General features: G+C 33.9%; 1 protein-coding gene across 7 annotated transcripts in view; it reads left to right on the top strand.

Annotated features, from left to right (window-relative positions):
• The window catches only part of LOC114659144 (kynurenine--oxoglutarate transaminase 3-like), a 181,746-nt gene that overhangs the window by 136,035 nt on the left and 28,515 nt on the right, over positions 1-17,196 (top strand). For 4 of the 7 annotated variants that reach the window (XM_028811420.2, XM_028811421.2, XM_028811416.2 and 1 more), the window contains 5 exons: positions 2,507-2,607; positions 3,279-3,337; positions 9,411-9,555; positions 14,856-15,005; positions 16,605-16,691. In XM_028811420.2, the coding sequence (XP_028667253.1) occupies positions 2,509-2,607; positions 3,279-3,337; positions 9,411-9,555; positions 14,856-15,005; positions 16,605-16,691 (540 nt within the window). In that variant the 5' untranslated portion in view covers positions 2,507-2,508. Of the gene's footprint in view, positions 1-2,476; positions 2,608-3,278; positions 3,338-9,410; positions 9,556-14,855; positions 15,006-16,604; positions 16,692-17,196 lie in introns of all 7 variants that reach the window. The other 3 variants (XM_028811423.2, XM_028811418.2, XM_028811419.2) reach the window with 1 other exon arrangement.

The raw sequence follows: 17,196 nt of genomic DNA, 5'->3' as shown, positions 1-17,196 counted from the left end.
ATTTTGGAATAAGGCTATAACATAACAAAATGTGGAAAAAGTGATGCGCTGTGAATACTTTCCGGATGCACTGTACATTTCATGTGTGTTCCATGTCTACAACAATCTGAATAAATGTAGGATTTATGCAGGAAATGCGAGGCAAATGTTGAACACATAAATAAAACAGAAACTTTTTTCATGTTATAGAAATTGATAAAATGTTCATGTGCTTTTATTCAAGAATATAACCAAAGAAAAATAAATTATTCAATTTAGATATTGCTGTCAATATGTAAAAACCGAAGTCCAAATATCAGTTATGTGGCTGGTGTAGAGGTAAGACTGGCTGCTTCTGAATCAAGAGGCTGCGGGTTCGACCCTGGGTCTTCCCCGAGTTTACCGTTACCGTTAGTGTCCTGCTGTTATTATTACTATTGTATAATAAAAACATACATTTGTTTTGAATCTGTAACAACCGGTGTAAAGTTTTGCTACTTGTAAAAGATATTGCTGAACGGATATAAGCAGACACACAAACTCAGGTGAATCATGCCTTCTTGATATCTTGTTGTTGCTTGAATTTTTTTTTATTCAGTTTTATTCTTGAATAAAAGCACACTTGTTTCGTTATACCTTTGCGAAAGTGTTTATTTTATATTCTAGTAACCACTTGAATGATATCAAATCTGTTTCTGCCTCTCTCATGCATGTGCAGACATCCATGCATGACAAGACAATTACTTGAAAATGCTATGTCATTTGAGCTTTTTTTTTTTTTTCTCGGATTTTGCCCAATCTTCACGTTTCAGGGCATGATACTGGGAATGCAGATAGTCTTCTTTTTGAGCACGTACACCGTCAGCATGGCAGTGCCAGATCTAAGCACTAGCATGGAGAATTGCACGTGTACTGAAGTGACTTTAGTTGCAGGTGGAAGTTCCACTTTATTGTGCCAAGCAGAGTTCTGTTGCAGTGCAGCAGCTAATTAGCCAGCGAAAGCGATGTGAAGAAGTTGTCTGTTGTTACGGCTTTGCCTTTGTCCAGAAATGGCTTTATGACCACAGTCTCGGAAAGTCTTTCTCCTGTGGGACGACTGGGATCTTTTCCTAAATCATGAATAGCATTGCACATGCAGATCTGTCATTTTTCACACGTTCTGCACGGGTGTCTTTGTTGTCAAAGCGCAAATGCAGCATGATAGGCTAGTGGTCACTGTATCTTTGATTGCTGGTACAACAAATAGTTCTGACCAGGTATCAACCGCAGCACCAACTGCGGTCGTCGCTACTCTTGTGAAAAGAATGGAGATAACTGTCATCAACTGACAGAGGGAGAGGCAAGTTTGTTGTACCACGTGAATGTGACTGAGGGAATAAAACTGAATAAAAAAGAAACAATAACTTTTACAAGTAGCAAAGATTTACAATGGGTGTTACAGACTCAAATCAAATGTGTGTTTTTATTATATCATAGTAATAATAATAACAGCTCACTATTGAAAATGGTAAATACAGGGATGACCCAGGATTGAACCCGCAACCTTTAGATTTAGAAGCAACTATTCTTACCTCTAACCCAGAAATGCGATTGATAAAAGGGGTATGGTTTTACATATTGACAGCAACATGTAAATGCAATAATTTATTTTTCTTTGGTTATACTCTTGAATAAAGGCACACTTGTTTTGTGAAAGTGTTTATTTTATATTTGAACTTCAGTTTTCGCACATTATACATTTTACGTCAACATTTTATCAATTATGCATGAAAAAGATTTATGTTTTTGTTATGTGTCTCCATTTCTTGTCATCCTGCATTTATCCAGATTATTGTAGAAATGGAACACACATGAAATGTATGTATTCCAAATAACATATTATTTACCCTATACACCCAGATAAACAGACTTGATCTCTGGAAATTTTGTGTCTCACTTCAGCTGCGTCAGTGGGGGATGGGATAGCAGGCTGCATGTTGCCTGTGCTGATTGACACATTTGCAAAACAAAGACCCTGATGAAGAGGTGTGAAGGAATTTAAGGTGGCCTGGCATTGCAACTTTTTCGTAGGCTTCTGTTAATATTTAATTAATTTGTAGGTTTAATGGAAATAGACCTTGAAGAAAGCATTCTTATATTGTTAAATGTTTTTAACCCCTACAAACTGATTGCAACTCTACAATAAAAAACATGTTGTGTTATTAAATCATAAATTAACTTCGCTGCCTAATGTAAAGCCTACTTAACATATGTATAAGTTGTAGCTGTTTGTCATTTTATCTGCACTTTACCAACCCCTTAAGCAGGTCTGCTTTCTGTGTTTTACTTTCTTGTTTAATTAATCCTTTTCACTTGTCAAAGTACTGCCACATATCTGAAGATTAATACTGTGTATCTCGTATTTAACTGCCATAAGTTAGCTTGCATTCCTTCATATTTAGTGGTTTTTACTCTGAATGTTAATGATCATCCATATTATATGTTGACAACACTACAGTATTTTGTTTTGTATGATTCTTCAATGAAGGAATGAAAATTCCACTTCAGACTTTCCTGTACTGTTTCCCTGCATGTCGTCCATTGAAGTCTTGGTTAGCAAAAAGGCTCTATCACATTTCCTCATCAACTGTAAGTATGCTTTCTGAAAAATAAGCTATAGTTATTGCTTTACATAAGTTATATTTCTAACATTCATAGTTTTAAAAGTATTCAAATTTCCCAACATTAATTTCAAATAGTCTTTAACATCTGTTATTAAAATTGAAAGGGAAATGAATGCAGTAGAAAGCTGCAGTATTTTTATATTGTGATATAGCACCAAAATGCCTAATGCAGCTATTACTTTTCTTGTTTTTTTTTTGCTTTTTTGAATAATATATAAGGGATTTGTGCAGAAGTGCTGATGTTTGTGGTTTGTGTATTAACAAGAACCAAGATGATTAATTTTATTAGTGTTTTAATAACAACACTATGTGTGCCATAATACAAAGTATACTCAGTCATACTGCTGAAATGTTTGAAATAAATTTGCACAAAAAATAAATGCAAAGCATGATGGATTGAGTCAATTGTTTTTCTTACAAGGTGTATTAGACTGACATTTTTGTGTGTAGAGATATGATTTCAAAGTTAATTTAAGATATATATAAGAAAACCTAACAGAATTTTGCAGTTACATGAAAATTCCCACTCCTGTCTTTTTACTGGTTAAAAATTTCTACAGGGTATCCTCTTAATCAGCTATTTACATTTATTAGAAACTAGAAGAAAAAACATGTTAGTATTTGTATTTGTTTCAGATGGCATCTTACAAACATAAGAATGCAAAACGTATAGAGGGGATTGACAAGAATATATGGTAAGTGGTGCAATTTTATATTTTGGTTTTTCATTTCATAAAAACGTTTTAAGATGTGATGCTGCATTACTTCTGACACAGATTTAAAGGATAAATATGGCATTTATAAAGTGTAAGTTGTTTTTTTTGCCATTAGATTTATTTGCCCTATAAAACTATGAAGTGAATAGTAATTTATAAGTTAAAAAAAAAAAAAACACATCTTCCCTAGTGACCTACTGTGTTGCACCAAACAAAATGTCAAACAAGTCTTAAAATCTAACAATAACTTAACTGCCACTTTCACTGATAATGATCAATAAATACACTTACTTGAATGATGTTTGCCTCTTTTGGTATTTCTGGCTTTGCTTCTTCGGTGTAGTTTCAGAAAATTGAAAATCATCTGTGAATAATGAGGTCTGGAAACCAAAATTGTCCTGACAAATAACACAAATGGCAGCCTAAAGTGGGCTCACTGCCAGATATGTCTCCTTTCTAGCAGCAGTAGCACTAAGTCCCCCTTTTTACAGCAAAGGTGATTTACTTTTCCCACTTGTGCACCACTAATTATCAATTATCAGTTACCCCCAGCTTTACTGTTTAGTTATATCTTGTCATGGTTTATTTTTTCCCCTATAATCCTTTAATTTCTTGTGACTCATCAGTGTTATATTTTGGATAATGTTGAGAATTTACAGCATTGAGGATAATATTTTGGCATCATCTAAAAACAGTAACATTTTACAAGAATGTTTAGCTTGAGTGCTCAAATCACAATCAAAGTATGATTGCAACAGCAGCATTCATGAAACTAGCAATGAGTAACCACCCCAATGAGGAGTGAGTTTAAACAGACACCCCTAATTTACTCATCGCTCAATAAAGTGTACACATTACTTCAGCATTTGAAATGTAGTTTTCCTTAGTCTTATGTGTGTTTGACATACAGCTTGCTTATGTTTGGTTTTTTTTTCTTTTTTTCTTCTATAACTTGGCATTTACTTTTGTTTCTGTTTAGGTCAGATTAATGTATTTACCTTGCTTACTTTGTCGATATCTGTTACAGAAATATTTCAAGATAGAAATGTAACACTAGTGTCTAGCTCATATATGAAATACAGATGTGCAGTGCCATTTCCAATAATTTATTTTAGGGATGGCTAAAACCCTTGGACCATTTATCCCCAATACAGCAGCATATACCTAGGACATGTCAAAAATCATCCCAGGGCAAATAACATAATTAATTTGTTAATACATAATATAGAAAACAACCATTAACTAAAGTGGAATGAAATATAATTAGCACATACAAAAACTTTGATCAGTGCCACACGAAAAATGCAATAGGGCCTGGAGTGAAATCACTTTATTCTATTTAAGTGCAAGATTAGTAAATTCTGAAGCTGTTCCAATCATAATGTTAAAAAAATAACAATGTGTAGACACTGTAATGAGTGTGACTTTTAAGTTTTTTTTTTGTCAGAATAGATATTCATTACTAAAGTATACAACAGACTATTTACATTCCTAGCTCACAGTATGGCGTCACTTATACAAGGGTTTTGTGTGTCTAGCGATTGCACCGATTATCTCAAAATAGGCACAATGTGGTAAGTGACTGTCCAGGCAGAACCAATGCATCATATTTAAGTTTTAACATAGCGTAATGCAGCTGGTGTATATTGACTGGGTTGAAAGTTATTAGTCAGAATGTAAGTTGCACAAATTAAAGCTGCAGTGATGCCTTTCTGCAATTTTCCACAGGATAGATATGAATTTGATTTAAAATTTAATTAATAAGGACACCGTGCACTTGGATTTTGGGGTGATTGTGATGCCTGTTGAAAAGAGTTGTTTATCATCAGACAGCTTTAATTTTAATAGCCTATGCTGGGTATGAATTAAGAAGATGTTTTAAAACTGTAGACTAAATGACCAGGAAAGAGGAGATTTACAGGCCATTACCTAAACATGCTAAACACTAGGCAAAAACACATTGATTTTAGAAGACATTAAATAACTGGAGAGCCTTAATTGTTGTAGAGTTGAATATGCCTCAAAGTGCTTCAGAGTGAGCAGTTGATGACAGTCAGGGAATCTCCCCAAATGAAGATGATTTATATTTCTGTCTATTGGAATCCTTGAAAAATGCTGAAGCTGTCTCATTCACTATTTATTTTGAGATCTATCTTTGTTATGTGAAGAACCTTGTTATGGTGTGTTACATGTAAAATACTGATTGATTCTTAATTGATATTTATTGTTAGAGGTTTTTAAAGGACCAGGTACATCAATTTAGTGCACAGGCACCCTTGTCAAAATAGAATCGTACACCTTGTAGGGTGACATGCAGCTTTAAAAGACAGGTAAAATGTATTCTACTATAGTCCAGTTTACAAAATGACAAAGTACATTGAAATGTTCAATTTCTGAATAGTATAAACATTTGTTTCTGTTTACAATATCAGATTTACATAAGACAACTTTCTTTATCTAAAATGTTTTTTTATTTAATTATGACACAAGTATTCTACAGCAAGACACGTGCCACAAGATACAGTTTAATTTCATATATAATGAGATGTAAACAAAACTAGAATACACTGTAAGTAAAAATGGAAAATGCAACAGTAAAAAAGAAACAACAAATAGAAAATGCAACAGTGAAAAAGAAACAATCACTTTAAAATAGTAAATGTATACAGATCCCACAACCAAACAAAGTATAAACATTTAAAATAGGACATCATGGTAACACCCTCTCAGTACTGTATAGACTGTTACACTTTTCCCTTTAAAATTTTCAGCTCAGAGCTAGAGTACAGTTACAGTATCTGCTTTCTGTGTATGGCCATGATAATCTTTTATATTTTGCCTTGAAACCAAATGACATTTCCCATATTTTTCCTTAATAGTGTCAGTGAGTTAAAAAAAATGCATATGTGATAACTACTTGTCTTAGAAAACAGAAATTGTATTAATTGGTGGAAACGGTATAGCCAGTAACAAGGTTTTCTCACTTTTTAACTTGGTGGGCTTAAACATATTATTAAATCAGCATGCAGGTTAGACATTATCACAAGTCAGATTATTACCAAATACAGTACATCAAAAATGTGCTTTTTATATCTTACAAAAAACTCTTAGTTTTCCAATTTATTTATTTATTTATTATCAGTGGAGGGGTACTTGTAATGTGGTTTTCTCGGGCTGTTCATATACAGTAATTTTGTTTTTAGCGGGGCTGTGGAGTCGGTAGATAAATTCTTTGACTCCGACTCCTTAGTTTCCGGTACTTCTGACTCCAACTCCTCTGTATTTAATATGCTAATGTTTTTTCTATGTTGATTGAAGGAAGGCAACATACACGTCATTTAACCACATAACTACTGTCTAGGAAACTGACACTCTACCGTATCATTTAAACAAAAAACAAAAAAATGAAAACAATGAGGTTTTATTTGTTGTTTTTATCGTGTGGCTATAAATAGCATAGCATATAGCATGCATAAAAATCAGGAACAGGAGCTTTACCAGTTCAAAAAATATAAACCACATTCTTCAGTAGTAGTTTTAAAACAAAAACAAAGCTTAACTACATGAACAAGAAACAGTTTATATATTAAACATGGAATACAGTTGTAGAGTAGAGTAGAATAGCTGTTAAATGCAATTCAAAATTAACTCAATGCAATGTTCTAAGAAATAGAATTGCTTCTGCCAGATCCTCTTTCATAGAAGCTCTTAAATCTGACTTGATTATTTTTAGAGCTGAAAATAGTGTTTCAGCACTGACTTGGGTGGGTGGCATTGCTGTTGCAGTTCTAGCCACATCACTAATAATCTCTGGATCAACAAGGATGGCTTCTTCTACAAGCAGTTTCGATGAGTGATCATACTTTTCAACTACTTTTAATTCTTTAAAAAACTCTTGCTGGAATCTCTTTATTTCTACATTTACTAGTCGTTTATCTTTCACGCATAGGTGATGTTGGTTTGCTTTTGAAACTTCCATTTTGTCCAAGTAGGATTCGAAGTCTAATTCTTCATTTGAAGAGGATGATCCTGAGTTACCAGTGCGTGTAGCTTCATCCAGTGGTGGTGTTTCTGGCAGTCGTAATCCCTTCATGTGAACTGCTACATCATAGAGTGCCTTTTTTCCATTAGCACTCTGGTCACTGCTCAACAAAATTCAGCTCATTGGATCAACATAAATAGCAGCTAACAAGATTTAATTATCCAGTAAGAGATTCTCTCTTTTCTTCATTGAAGATACAATGCCATCAGCTATTAACCCTCAACTTTTGATCAGGCAATATATCAAGCTCTTCCATTCCAAGAAAAATTTACCAGGTGTTAAATCTTCATATTGCAACCTCTTGGTGACAGTAAAGGGGTAAGAAAGTATACTTTCCAGTTCTTTTACTTGTGCCCACTGGCTTTCAGTTAATAAAACATTTTCATTGTCCAGTTCTTCAAGAAAGTCTTTTAGTTCAAGCAAACGCTTTACCATCAAATAAGTGCTTCCCCAGCGTGTTATTTGATCCAAAATGGCTCCTTTTCCTGCACGTCTTTTCAAAATGGCATCTGTGTTAGGAGCCCTGCCTGCAACAGTTACTTGCCTCAATTTGCCAATTAGAATAGGTGCATGACGATCCTTCAATCCATCTCTTATTGCAGGTTGCAGAGTATGAACAGCACAATGCATATGTTGAATAGTAGTAAGCTTAGATGCTTCTTCAGCGATGTTATCCAAAATTTCACCATTCTCGTCGGTTTCACTTTCTCCAATACTTGCAGAACTGTGTTCCTCTAATATCTGTCTCTTTCTTCATCTACTTTATTAATTTTCTCAGTTGCGCTTAACATATTAGAAGCATTATGTTGCACAATACTTAGAATCTGTTCCTTTTTAATTTCAAAATCTTCTAGAACAGGTGGTGTGCAAAGTTATGCTAAAGTTCAGCCCTGGGTGGGAGCATATGAGGAAAGTGCAGACAGAACCCCTGAACACACATCAGACCATAGCACACTTCTACACCTACATCATTACACTTGTTTACACTCAAATGAACTTGTTAAACACATTATATCTGAAATAAAATGAAAACACTTTTTGTAATGTACCATAATCCAGATTACAAAATGTGAATGTCTGGTTGTATAATAGCTCAGCTGAACTTCACACTAGTAGTAACACAGAGCTATGGCACTGGGCTTTATTCTTACATCGGAGAAGTACTTAATTATGACTATTGTTCGTGAAATGGGACATTTGAACTTGCTGTATTTTTTTTATTACAATTTAAATTTATTAGGAGTTGTAGTCAGTACGTTTTTGCCGACTCCGAAGTACCCAAAATTGTTTCCAACTCTGACTCTTTAACTCCGACTTCACAGCCCTGGTTTATTCAAAACACTCCTACAAGAATCAATGCTAGAACAAAGTACATCCACAATTTATGTTCTTCAATCTCTACACTGGCTCCTGGGAAATTTTACGGCTGATTTAAAAATTTTATATATAGTTTTCATTTATATGGAGTTCTCATTCTAAGCAGAGAATGGAAAGCAACTTGGTGATCATGAGGCCCAATTAAAACTCTTAGGATTAGTAAAACTACTATTTGAGGCAGGATCTTTAGCTTTAGTCCGCTTTGATAATCCAATGATATCTTTGCAAATCACTTTTAAAGTCAGTACTGAAAATACATTTTTTTTTTACCATTTCTGGTAAAGGAATACTCTGTCTAAAAATGATAATGTTTATATTTGCTCCTCATCCCCATATTGTTTGTAATGATGGATGATAGGTAAATGGGTGCCTTTATTTACTTTTTTTATTTCAGTTACTTCTTATAATAGTGAAGTGATTATTAGCCCCGATGTAATGAGTTTAAAATTTGTAGTATTCAAAATGGGCTATAGCACTGCAACAGACAAGATCAATGGCATTTTGGTACTGCAGTGTGTGTCATGTCCCATGTCTAATTTTATTGAAAGTAAAATGGAAAAAATACCTTTTAAGCTTTGCCCCAGAAATATCTTCACATTCTGTTTTTTCATCCTTAACTGTGTTTCTTTTAAGGATTCAGTTTACATCTGTGGCTGCTGATCCTTCGATTGTGAATCTTGGCCAGGGTTTTCCAGATATTCCTCCCCCAGATTATATTAAGGAAGCCTTGGCTAAGGCTGCATCAGTTGACCGTCTCAATCAGTACACTCGTAGCTTTGTAAGTACTGTGGCATATTATATCTTTTATATCTATATATTCATTCAGTACAGACATTAATATAAATGAAACCATTTTGTCTTCCAAATTATTGGATCACTTTACTTTACATCTTGTAAAAATGTTCCTGCAAAACATATAATGTTGAGATTGCTTGGCACATGAACTGGAACTGAGCACCTAAAGAGATAGCACGGTAGAACCATGACCAAAGGTAAATAGGGGTGTAACTGGGTAAGATATTAATAAAATCAAAAATCAGTGATTAAGTAAATGTTCCATTGTGTTGTCTTATAAGAGCTATGTGTGACCCACTCCTACCAAAAAAAAAAAAAAACATGGCTCACAAATACATTTTAGTTCTCCATATCATTGTTATGAAAAGTGTGTCCCAGCCTTCACCAGCACACATTGAGTATAGCATTTTTAAAATATATTAAGAAGTACAAATGACTATGCGTTGAAGTGACGATTTGTAAATTTGTCCTTAATAATAGTATACAATTTTCAGGAAAAATATGTTAGCTAGCTAGCATAGTTAACTAGACTGTGAATAAGTAGTTAAATGTTGTGCAAAGTTATAGGACACTTGTCTCCTTGTAATGAGATGAGTGTTGAAAATGCAGTAGTTCTCTGTCTCAATATGACATGTTCTGAGTATTGAGAATGTTATACTTTGAAAGAATATACAGTACAGTACTTTACCATCCTATCTAACCTCCTCTATGCAATAAAAATTTTAGGGTTAAATGCGTGTTTGTCTAGTATGCAATTCCACACCGTTGAAACTGTCTCCTCCAGATTTTACACAGATTTTCCATTTTTACGGGTGAAGACAATAGGCTATGTCTCACTACAAAAGATTCCCCCTTGGGAAAGTTAGAGGTTCCCCTAGGAGGCAATTTTGGACATGGCACAGGTATGCAAAGTTTCTCCCTACTTTGGGTTTAGTCAATCAAATGTTGGTTAGAAGTAAAAATCTTTCCCCTGGGAAATGTATTTAATGACTACGTATACTTTATGTCACTCTGGCACCAGGTACCTCTATTATTGTCCAGTAATATTGTACTTCAGCACAGTGGCACAGGCACTACAAGTGTAAAACAATATAGTACCTTAGATGCTTTACATTAAATGTTGCAAATAAAACACCAACAAGTCACTTTTTAAAGTCACTTAATGTATCGTCCCTAAGCTATTTAAACTTTTAACAGGTACTTAACAATCTTTGTTTCATACCTGAGAAACACAACCCAAGTTTCTGATACCAGAACACATGTTTCATGCTCATGTCAGAAGGCAAATACTAACACTCTTAAGTGAGAAGAGAGGTAGTTTAGCAGCACCACTGCACCAGTGACTTGCAGAGTTCATTCAACTTGCGCACCCTCAGTATTTCAGGGATAATTTAGAGTTTTAGGTCAACATAACTTGAGTAGCACTGGGATTTAGAAGGAAATCATTGTACCTGGAGAAAACCTATACTAGTGTCTAGCTATCTGCATCAATATTTAGTTAAATGACAGTTGACTAGTGAAATCCATGTTAGATTTTTAAATAGTGCTTTGCATATATTACTTCTGGACAAATTGTAAAACAAGGGCAAAAACAAGTTCACATTTTGAAAATGAAAATATCTGTTTACTTCAGAGAAATGCTAACTTGTCTTTTGGGGTTTCCTAATAAAAAATGTGGACTGCTTCTGTGTACCTTTTGGTATATGACCTGAGCTGGATTTCTACGATGGAACTTTTGGTGCATCTTACTGTGGCACAGTAAGTTACTTTGTGTTTCTTTAAGGCCACAGCTGTTTTCTGTTCTCTTTCTGCTTGCCTTTACAAAAAAGTGTAATGTCCTGACTATATGGTTTTTAGTCCTTCTTAAATGTACGCTCATCTAAGCTGCCTCAGAAAACATTAAAAGTAGTATTCAATGAAAGTATGAATGATGGTTTTGTCACCACTGGTAGATGTAATTTCAGGTTCACTATGGAAACACTAATTTCAAGTTCAATATGGAAACACATCTCTGTTCCTTACATTTTATTAACAACTTCTTTTATTTTATAAGACACACTAGTTACATTACTATATGACCAGGATAATTTCTTATAAAAGGGAAAAAAAGTATGCTTACTTCATATGTGCATTTTTGCTTTTATTAGTGTGAGTATTGTATTATTTTACAGCATAGTCACCCAAATAGCTTCAAAGCAGGCATAAAAGGTAAAGAATATGCAGAAAAAAGAGAGAATAATTTGGTAATAAACGTCTTTATACTGTAAAACCTAGTGTTTTTTTTTATAACAGTGCTGACCAAAAAAAACTGCTTTATCAAAACTCTTAATATGTCAAACCATATACAGAGACATTTTGTTTTATTTGCTGATTTTTTTTTTAAAGTCTAGAAAATGTAATTTCTTAAATACCATTCATAGTAGAAAATACAATACAATACAATACAATTTGTTTTTGTATAGCCCAAAATCACACAAGAAGAGCCGCAATGGGCTTTAACTGGCCCTGCCTCTTGCCAGCCCCCCAGCCTTGACTCTCTAAGAAGACAAGGAAAAACTCCCAACAAAAAACCTTGGGAAAGGCAGTCCAAAGAGAGTCCCCTTTCCAGATAGGTTGGGTGTGCAGTGGGTGTCAAAAGAAGGGGGTCAACACAATACAATACAATACAATACACAGACCAGAACAAATCCTCAATACAGTATAAAAATAAAAATTGTAGAAGTACGGAGCAGAATTTAACAGTAGATTTGGATATATTTAGAGTCCTGGAGACCTCATCCATCAAGTTGCCTCCCCCATTTGGCCATTCCATGGCTGAAACAGCGCTGGGCCAGCCAATCCGATGAATGGACCCTTCCTTCCCATGATTCCTGCGATCCTCCATCAGGGATGACTTTACCTTAGGCAGGCAAAACAACTTGACAGGTGTGCTGTGGCACCAAGTGCCACATTTGAGTACCGAGAAGAGAAACAGAATAGGTGAGGGTTAGTATCCAATTATAACTATCATGTTACTTATGTTTTAGTGCTAATGACTAACAACAGAGATGCAGTCTGTACAGTTAATCAGCAGCTCTAGTCAGGATATGCTAAACTGAAGTAGTGAGTCTTCAGCCGGGATTTAAAAGCTGAGACCGAAGGGGCATCTCTTATAGTAGCAGACAGACCATTCCACAGTTTAGGGGCCCTGTAACTAAAACCTCAACCTCCCATTGTTATTTTATTAATCCTTGGAATCATAAGCAGACCGGCATCTTGAGATCTTAATGTGCTCTCTGGTTTGTAAGTCATGATAAGTTCCGACTTGGTCATTTAATGCTTTATATGTTAAAAGGATGATTTTGAAATCTGCCCTAAACTTAACCGGGAGCCAGTGTAAGGATTTAAAAACTGGAGTTATGCGTTCGTATTTTCTTGTTCTTGTAATAATTCTTGCAGCCCTATTTTGGATTAACTGAAGGCTGTATAGAGAACAGTTTGAACATCCAGTGAACACCGCATTGCAGTAGTCAATCCTACTAGAAATAAATGCATGAATTATTTTCTCAGAATCCTGTTTATTTAGAAAGCACCTTAATTTCCTAACATTTTTAAGATGGAAGAAACATGATTTGGACAACTTTTGTAATATGCGCTTTAAATGACAAAGATAACTCCTAGATTGCGGGCTGATTCAGTATAATTAATGGGGATTCCAACTGAGTTAAATGATGAGAAAATATTGTTATGATCAGCGTCATTCCCTCCAACAATTAACATCTCTGTTTTATCTGTGTTTAAATACAAGTAGTTCTCATTCATCCACTCCTTTAATTCACTAACACAACTACTTAAAGACAATATTGGAGAAACTTCATTTGATTTAAATGAAAGGTATAACTGGGTGTCATCTGCATATGAGTGAAAATTAACATGATATTTCCTAATGAGAGATCCCAGTGGAAGCATGTAAAGTGAAAACAATAAAGGTCCCAGTACTGAGCACTGCGGGACACCATATTGAACTTCTGTGTATAATGATGGAGTACTGTCGGCACATTTCTGTACATATTGGAATCGATTTGATAAATAAGAACTAAACCAAGCGAGCATGGTGCCTGTAAGCCCAACATCGTTTTCTAGCCTGTGCAGTAAAATAGAATGCTCAGTGGTGTCAAATGCTGCACTTAAGTCCAACAACATAATTACAGTGGAGTTTCCTTCATCAGAGGATATCAGAATGTCATTTACAACCCATGTTAGTGCTGTTTCTGCACTATGACCAGTGCGGAAACCAGATTGGAATTTCTCAAATAAATTGTAATGCGTAAAACTCTGCTTATCATTAGTGTAAATCTAACTGGTTTGCCAATTTACATTCTGCTGATGTTATTTTTTTCAAAAAAGTGGCTTAGTTATAATATTCTTAAATTTGACATGTTTGTAAGTTATATACATTTATAAATTAAAATATTATAGTACAGTTATTTTATCTCTTTATCTATTATTTGCTAGTCTTTCAGTTTTTCTGCAGGCCACAGTTATAATCTGAATGTACTTATTTTGTGTGTTTTATTTGTTTCTTACCATTTTTACATTCACAAGTTTATAAAACCTAGATTAAACCATAAAAATGCCATATCTAATTTAATTCCTTTTTTTCCCCATTGTCTGTTCAAAACCATTAATTTCTACATGATATTCTCCTTTTAATATGCTGGCTATTGGAACTACTGATGAAAAAGTTTACAAAAACAAAAGCGCTCTTTATGCTAAAGGAATTTTTCAAGTGTAAACTCCATTAACATTTTTTTTTCAAACTGGACTATACACAAATAACTAATGTTTAAAATATGTGTCTTTTTATCTGTTATCTGTGATTGAATTGTTATTGATCATCAAAAATAAAATAATTATTTAGGTAAATTAATTTTTTAATTGTGTAATATTTAATTAAAAATATAGAAATATATCCAAAATGTTCTTACAAATAATAAACAGTTCAAATAAGCATACTTACTAAAACACTAACAAAAGATATCATTTATTGCTATGAACATGGCTTTTTGAATTGCACTGAGCATTGTACAAGAGTAAAACAGCCTGTTTCTTTTTATTTGATCAAATATAGCAATTACTCATTACTTGTCTAATCTGTTTACTCGGTTAGAGGTTAGGTGGGAGTCATTTAATTGTTAAGTAATGTTAGGTGTTGAATACAGTCCCTATTTGTGCATTGTTGATAACTGTTGCATGCCAGAATTTTGTGCTTAAGGGTCTTATTTGTTTTCTTGTCCTTTTAAGGGTCATCCCTCTTTGGTTAAAGCACTTGCCCAGTTATATGGTAAAGTATGTAATCGTGAAATTGATCCACAGAAAGAAATTCTGGTGTCCACTGGAGCTTATGGCTGTTTATTTAGCACAATACAAGGGCTAATTGAAGAAGGAGACGAAGTAAGTAAAATGTATTTATTAATTTGTTTAATTTAGTTCCATCACTTTTTGTTGATGCTGCAGAATGTTAGGTCCCAACCCTATTTCAGTTCTGTTCATTTTTGTTATCTTTTAAGTACAGTTCAATAAAAATTTTTCATTATCTATTGTGCAGAATACTTTAACATACCTGGGCAAAAGGGTACAACAGAATAGTGCAGCAGAGAAATATTTTACAATTCTGTTTAGTTATTGTAACATATAAGAATTGTGCCATGTTTAAATGTTTTAGTGAGTGAGTGGAATAGAGGCCTGTCATTTATAAAGCCAGGTTATGACACATTTATCTATCTTTTATCTAAACCTGCAAATTCCACTTCAGTGAGTAAAAAAAAATGTGTGTATCTTAAAGCTTTTTGCTGAGGATATAGAAAAAGAAAAATGCCTCCGGCAATGTAATGGGGGGGAACTACGACTACCTACAAGTTACTGCACCTCCCACACAAAAATGTGTGCATTAGTGTCTTTCTGCATACTCCATTGAGTAACACATTTAGGTTCAAATTTATTGTCAAGTAACAGAACTATATATGAAAAAATTGTCATGTTCTAGACCAACTATGTTTTAAAATGCCTAAAGTCTTGTACTACTGTAGAAGATGTATAATTTTGCATGTTTTTAGTGCATTGTTTTATTAATTGTTACTTAGTATTTTTAAAGATTCTAGCACATGCCTTAAAGGGGTATGACCATATACTGACCTTCAGTAGCTACACTGAGAAGTACTTCCTCAGTGCCACACTTCCTATATATCGCACTTAAGTAGACAACCTAGTCCCTACTTCCTTGACTTGGGAACCTGAACTGCCAGCTGGTCTTTTTGCTTTTGTTATGCATTCTTAGTTCTTGGTGTGTTTCTTCCCCCCTAGTCTCATGTGAGATTTGTTCAACTTTCTTTACTAGATGAATAAAACCTTTATAAATTTTACATCATGGCAATTGTTGATAGACAAAGGATTTGTTTTGTCAAATCCCCCGAGTTTCTCTATTAAAGTGAATGAATCAGAATAAATTTGAAACTTCAAATTAATTTTACATTTATACTATACTGAATATGTGACAGAGTGAGGGGCATGGCCATAGTGGAGGATCTCAGAGTAGAAATGATGCTCATGTGTTATTCATCTGTTTGTTTAAAAAATTGATTTGGCTTTAGTGCACTAAAAATTGAGAAATTGTGACGTATTAAATGCTGAACATTCTACTTTAGAGTTTATTTTAAAAGTCAAAGCTGTCTCCAAATTGTTCAAACTTAATTTGCAGAAATCTTAGAAAAAAAAATGCTCCATGTAACTTTGTTTCAGTTTGATTTTAAACTGTTGTACTGTATATTTGTATGTTTTTATGGGTGTATTTTATAGACATTAAGAATATACCTGTTTCAAATGTTTTATTAAATATTTTTACAGAAAATATACTCAGTTTAATGTGTAATTATGATATTAATAGCAAATCTTGTTTAAAGTAAATAATCCATATGTACTGTAATATGTTAATATCAATTTCTTATGAAGTTTTCTTATTTTGCACTTTTATTTGAATTATGTTTTCCATTTTAGGTGATAATTATTGAACCATTTTATGATTGTTATGTTCCAATGATTAAAATGGCAGGTGCTCACCCAGTCCTGATTCCTTTGACACTTGTGAGTAAATTCAGAAGGTGCTTTTGAAAAGTTTATTGTGAATTAGGTGCGTGTTTAGGATTATGAGAAAATCTACATAACTGTAATTCCTCTTGTTTACAGGGTTAAAGTAAATTAACAGAAGAGCCAACTCATGGCCTAACTTAATTATCTTATACTTTGTATTTTCAAAAATGTCATATAAAAAAATTGTTCTCTGTTTTATAACATTCTCAAATCTTTTGTGGGTTGTATTGTATCTTGGCAGCAATGAGTGCAAGGTAGAAAGCAGCTCACTCATTTGTACAGTCACATAGGGATAACTTTGAGTCACCACTCTGTGTAACACACACAAACCTTTTGGACAAGGAAGGAAAGCTGGAATACCCACTGAAAAATGGGTAGGATATGAAAACTGCACACAAATATTGAACAAGTACAAAATGTATAAAATGGCAATCCCAACTATTTTATCACTGTGCTATGTCATTGTGCTGTCCTCGGTCGGGTATAGTATGTAACAGTA

This window comes from Erpetoichthys calabaricus, chromosome 10 (genome assembly GCF_900747795.2).
Source record: "Erpetoichthys calabaricus chromosome 10, fErpCal1.3, whole genome shotgun sequence".
Lineage (NCBI taxonomy): Eukaryota > Metazoa > Chordata > Cladistia > Polypteriformes > Polypteridae > Erpetoichthys > Erpetoichthys calabaricus.
This window is presented reverse-complemented; position numbering and strand designations above follow the sequence as displayed.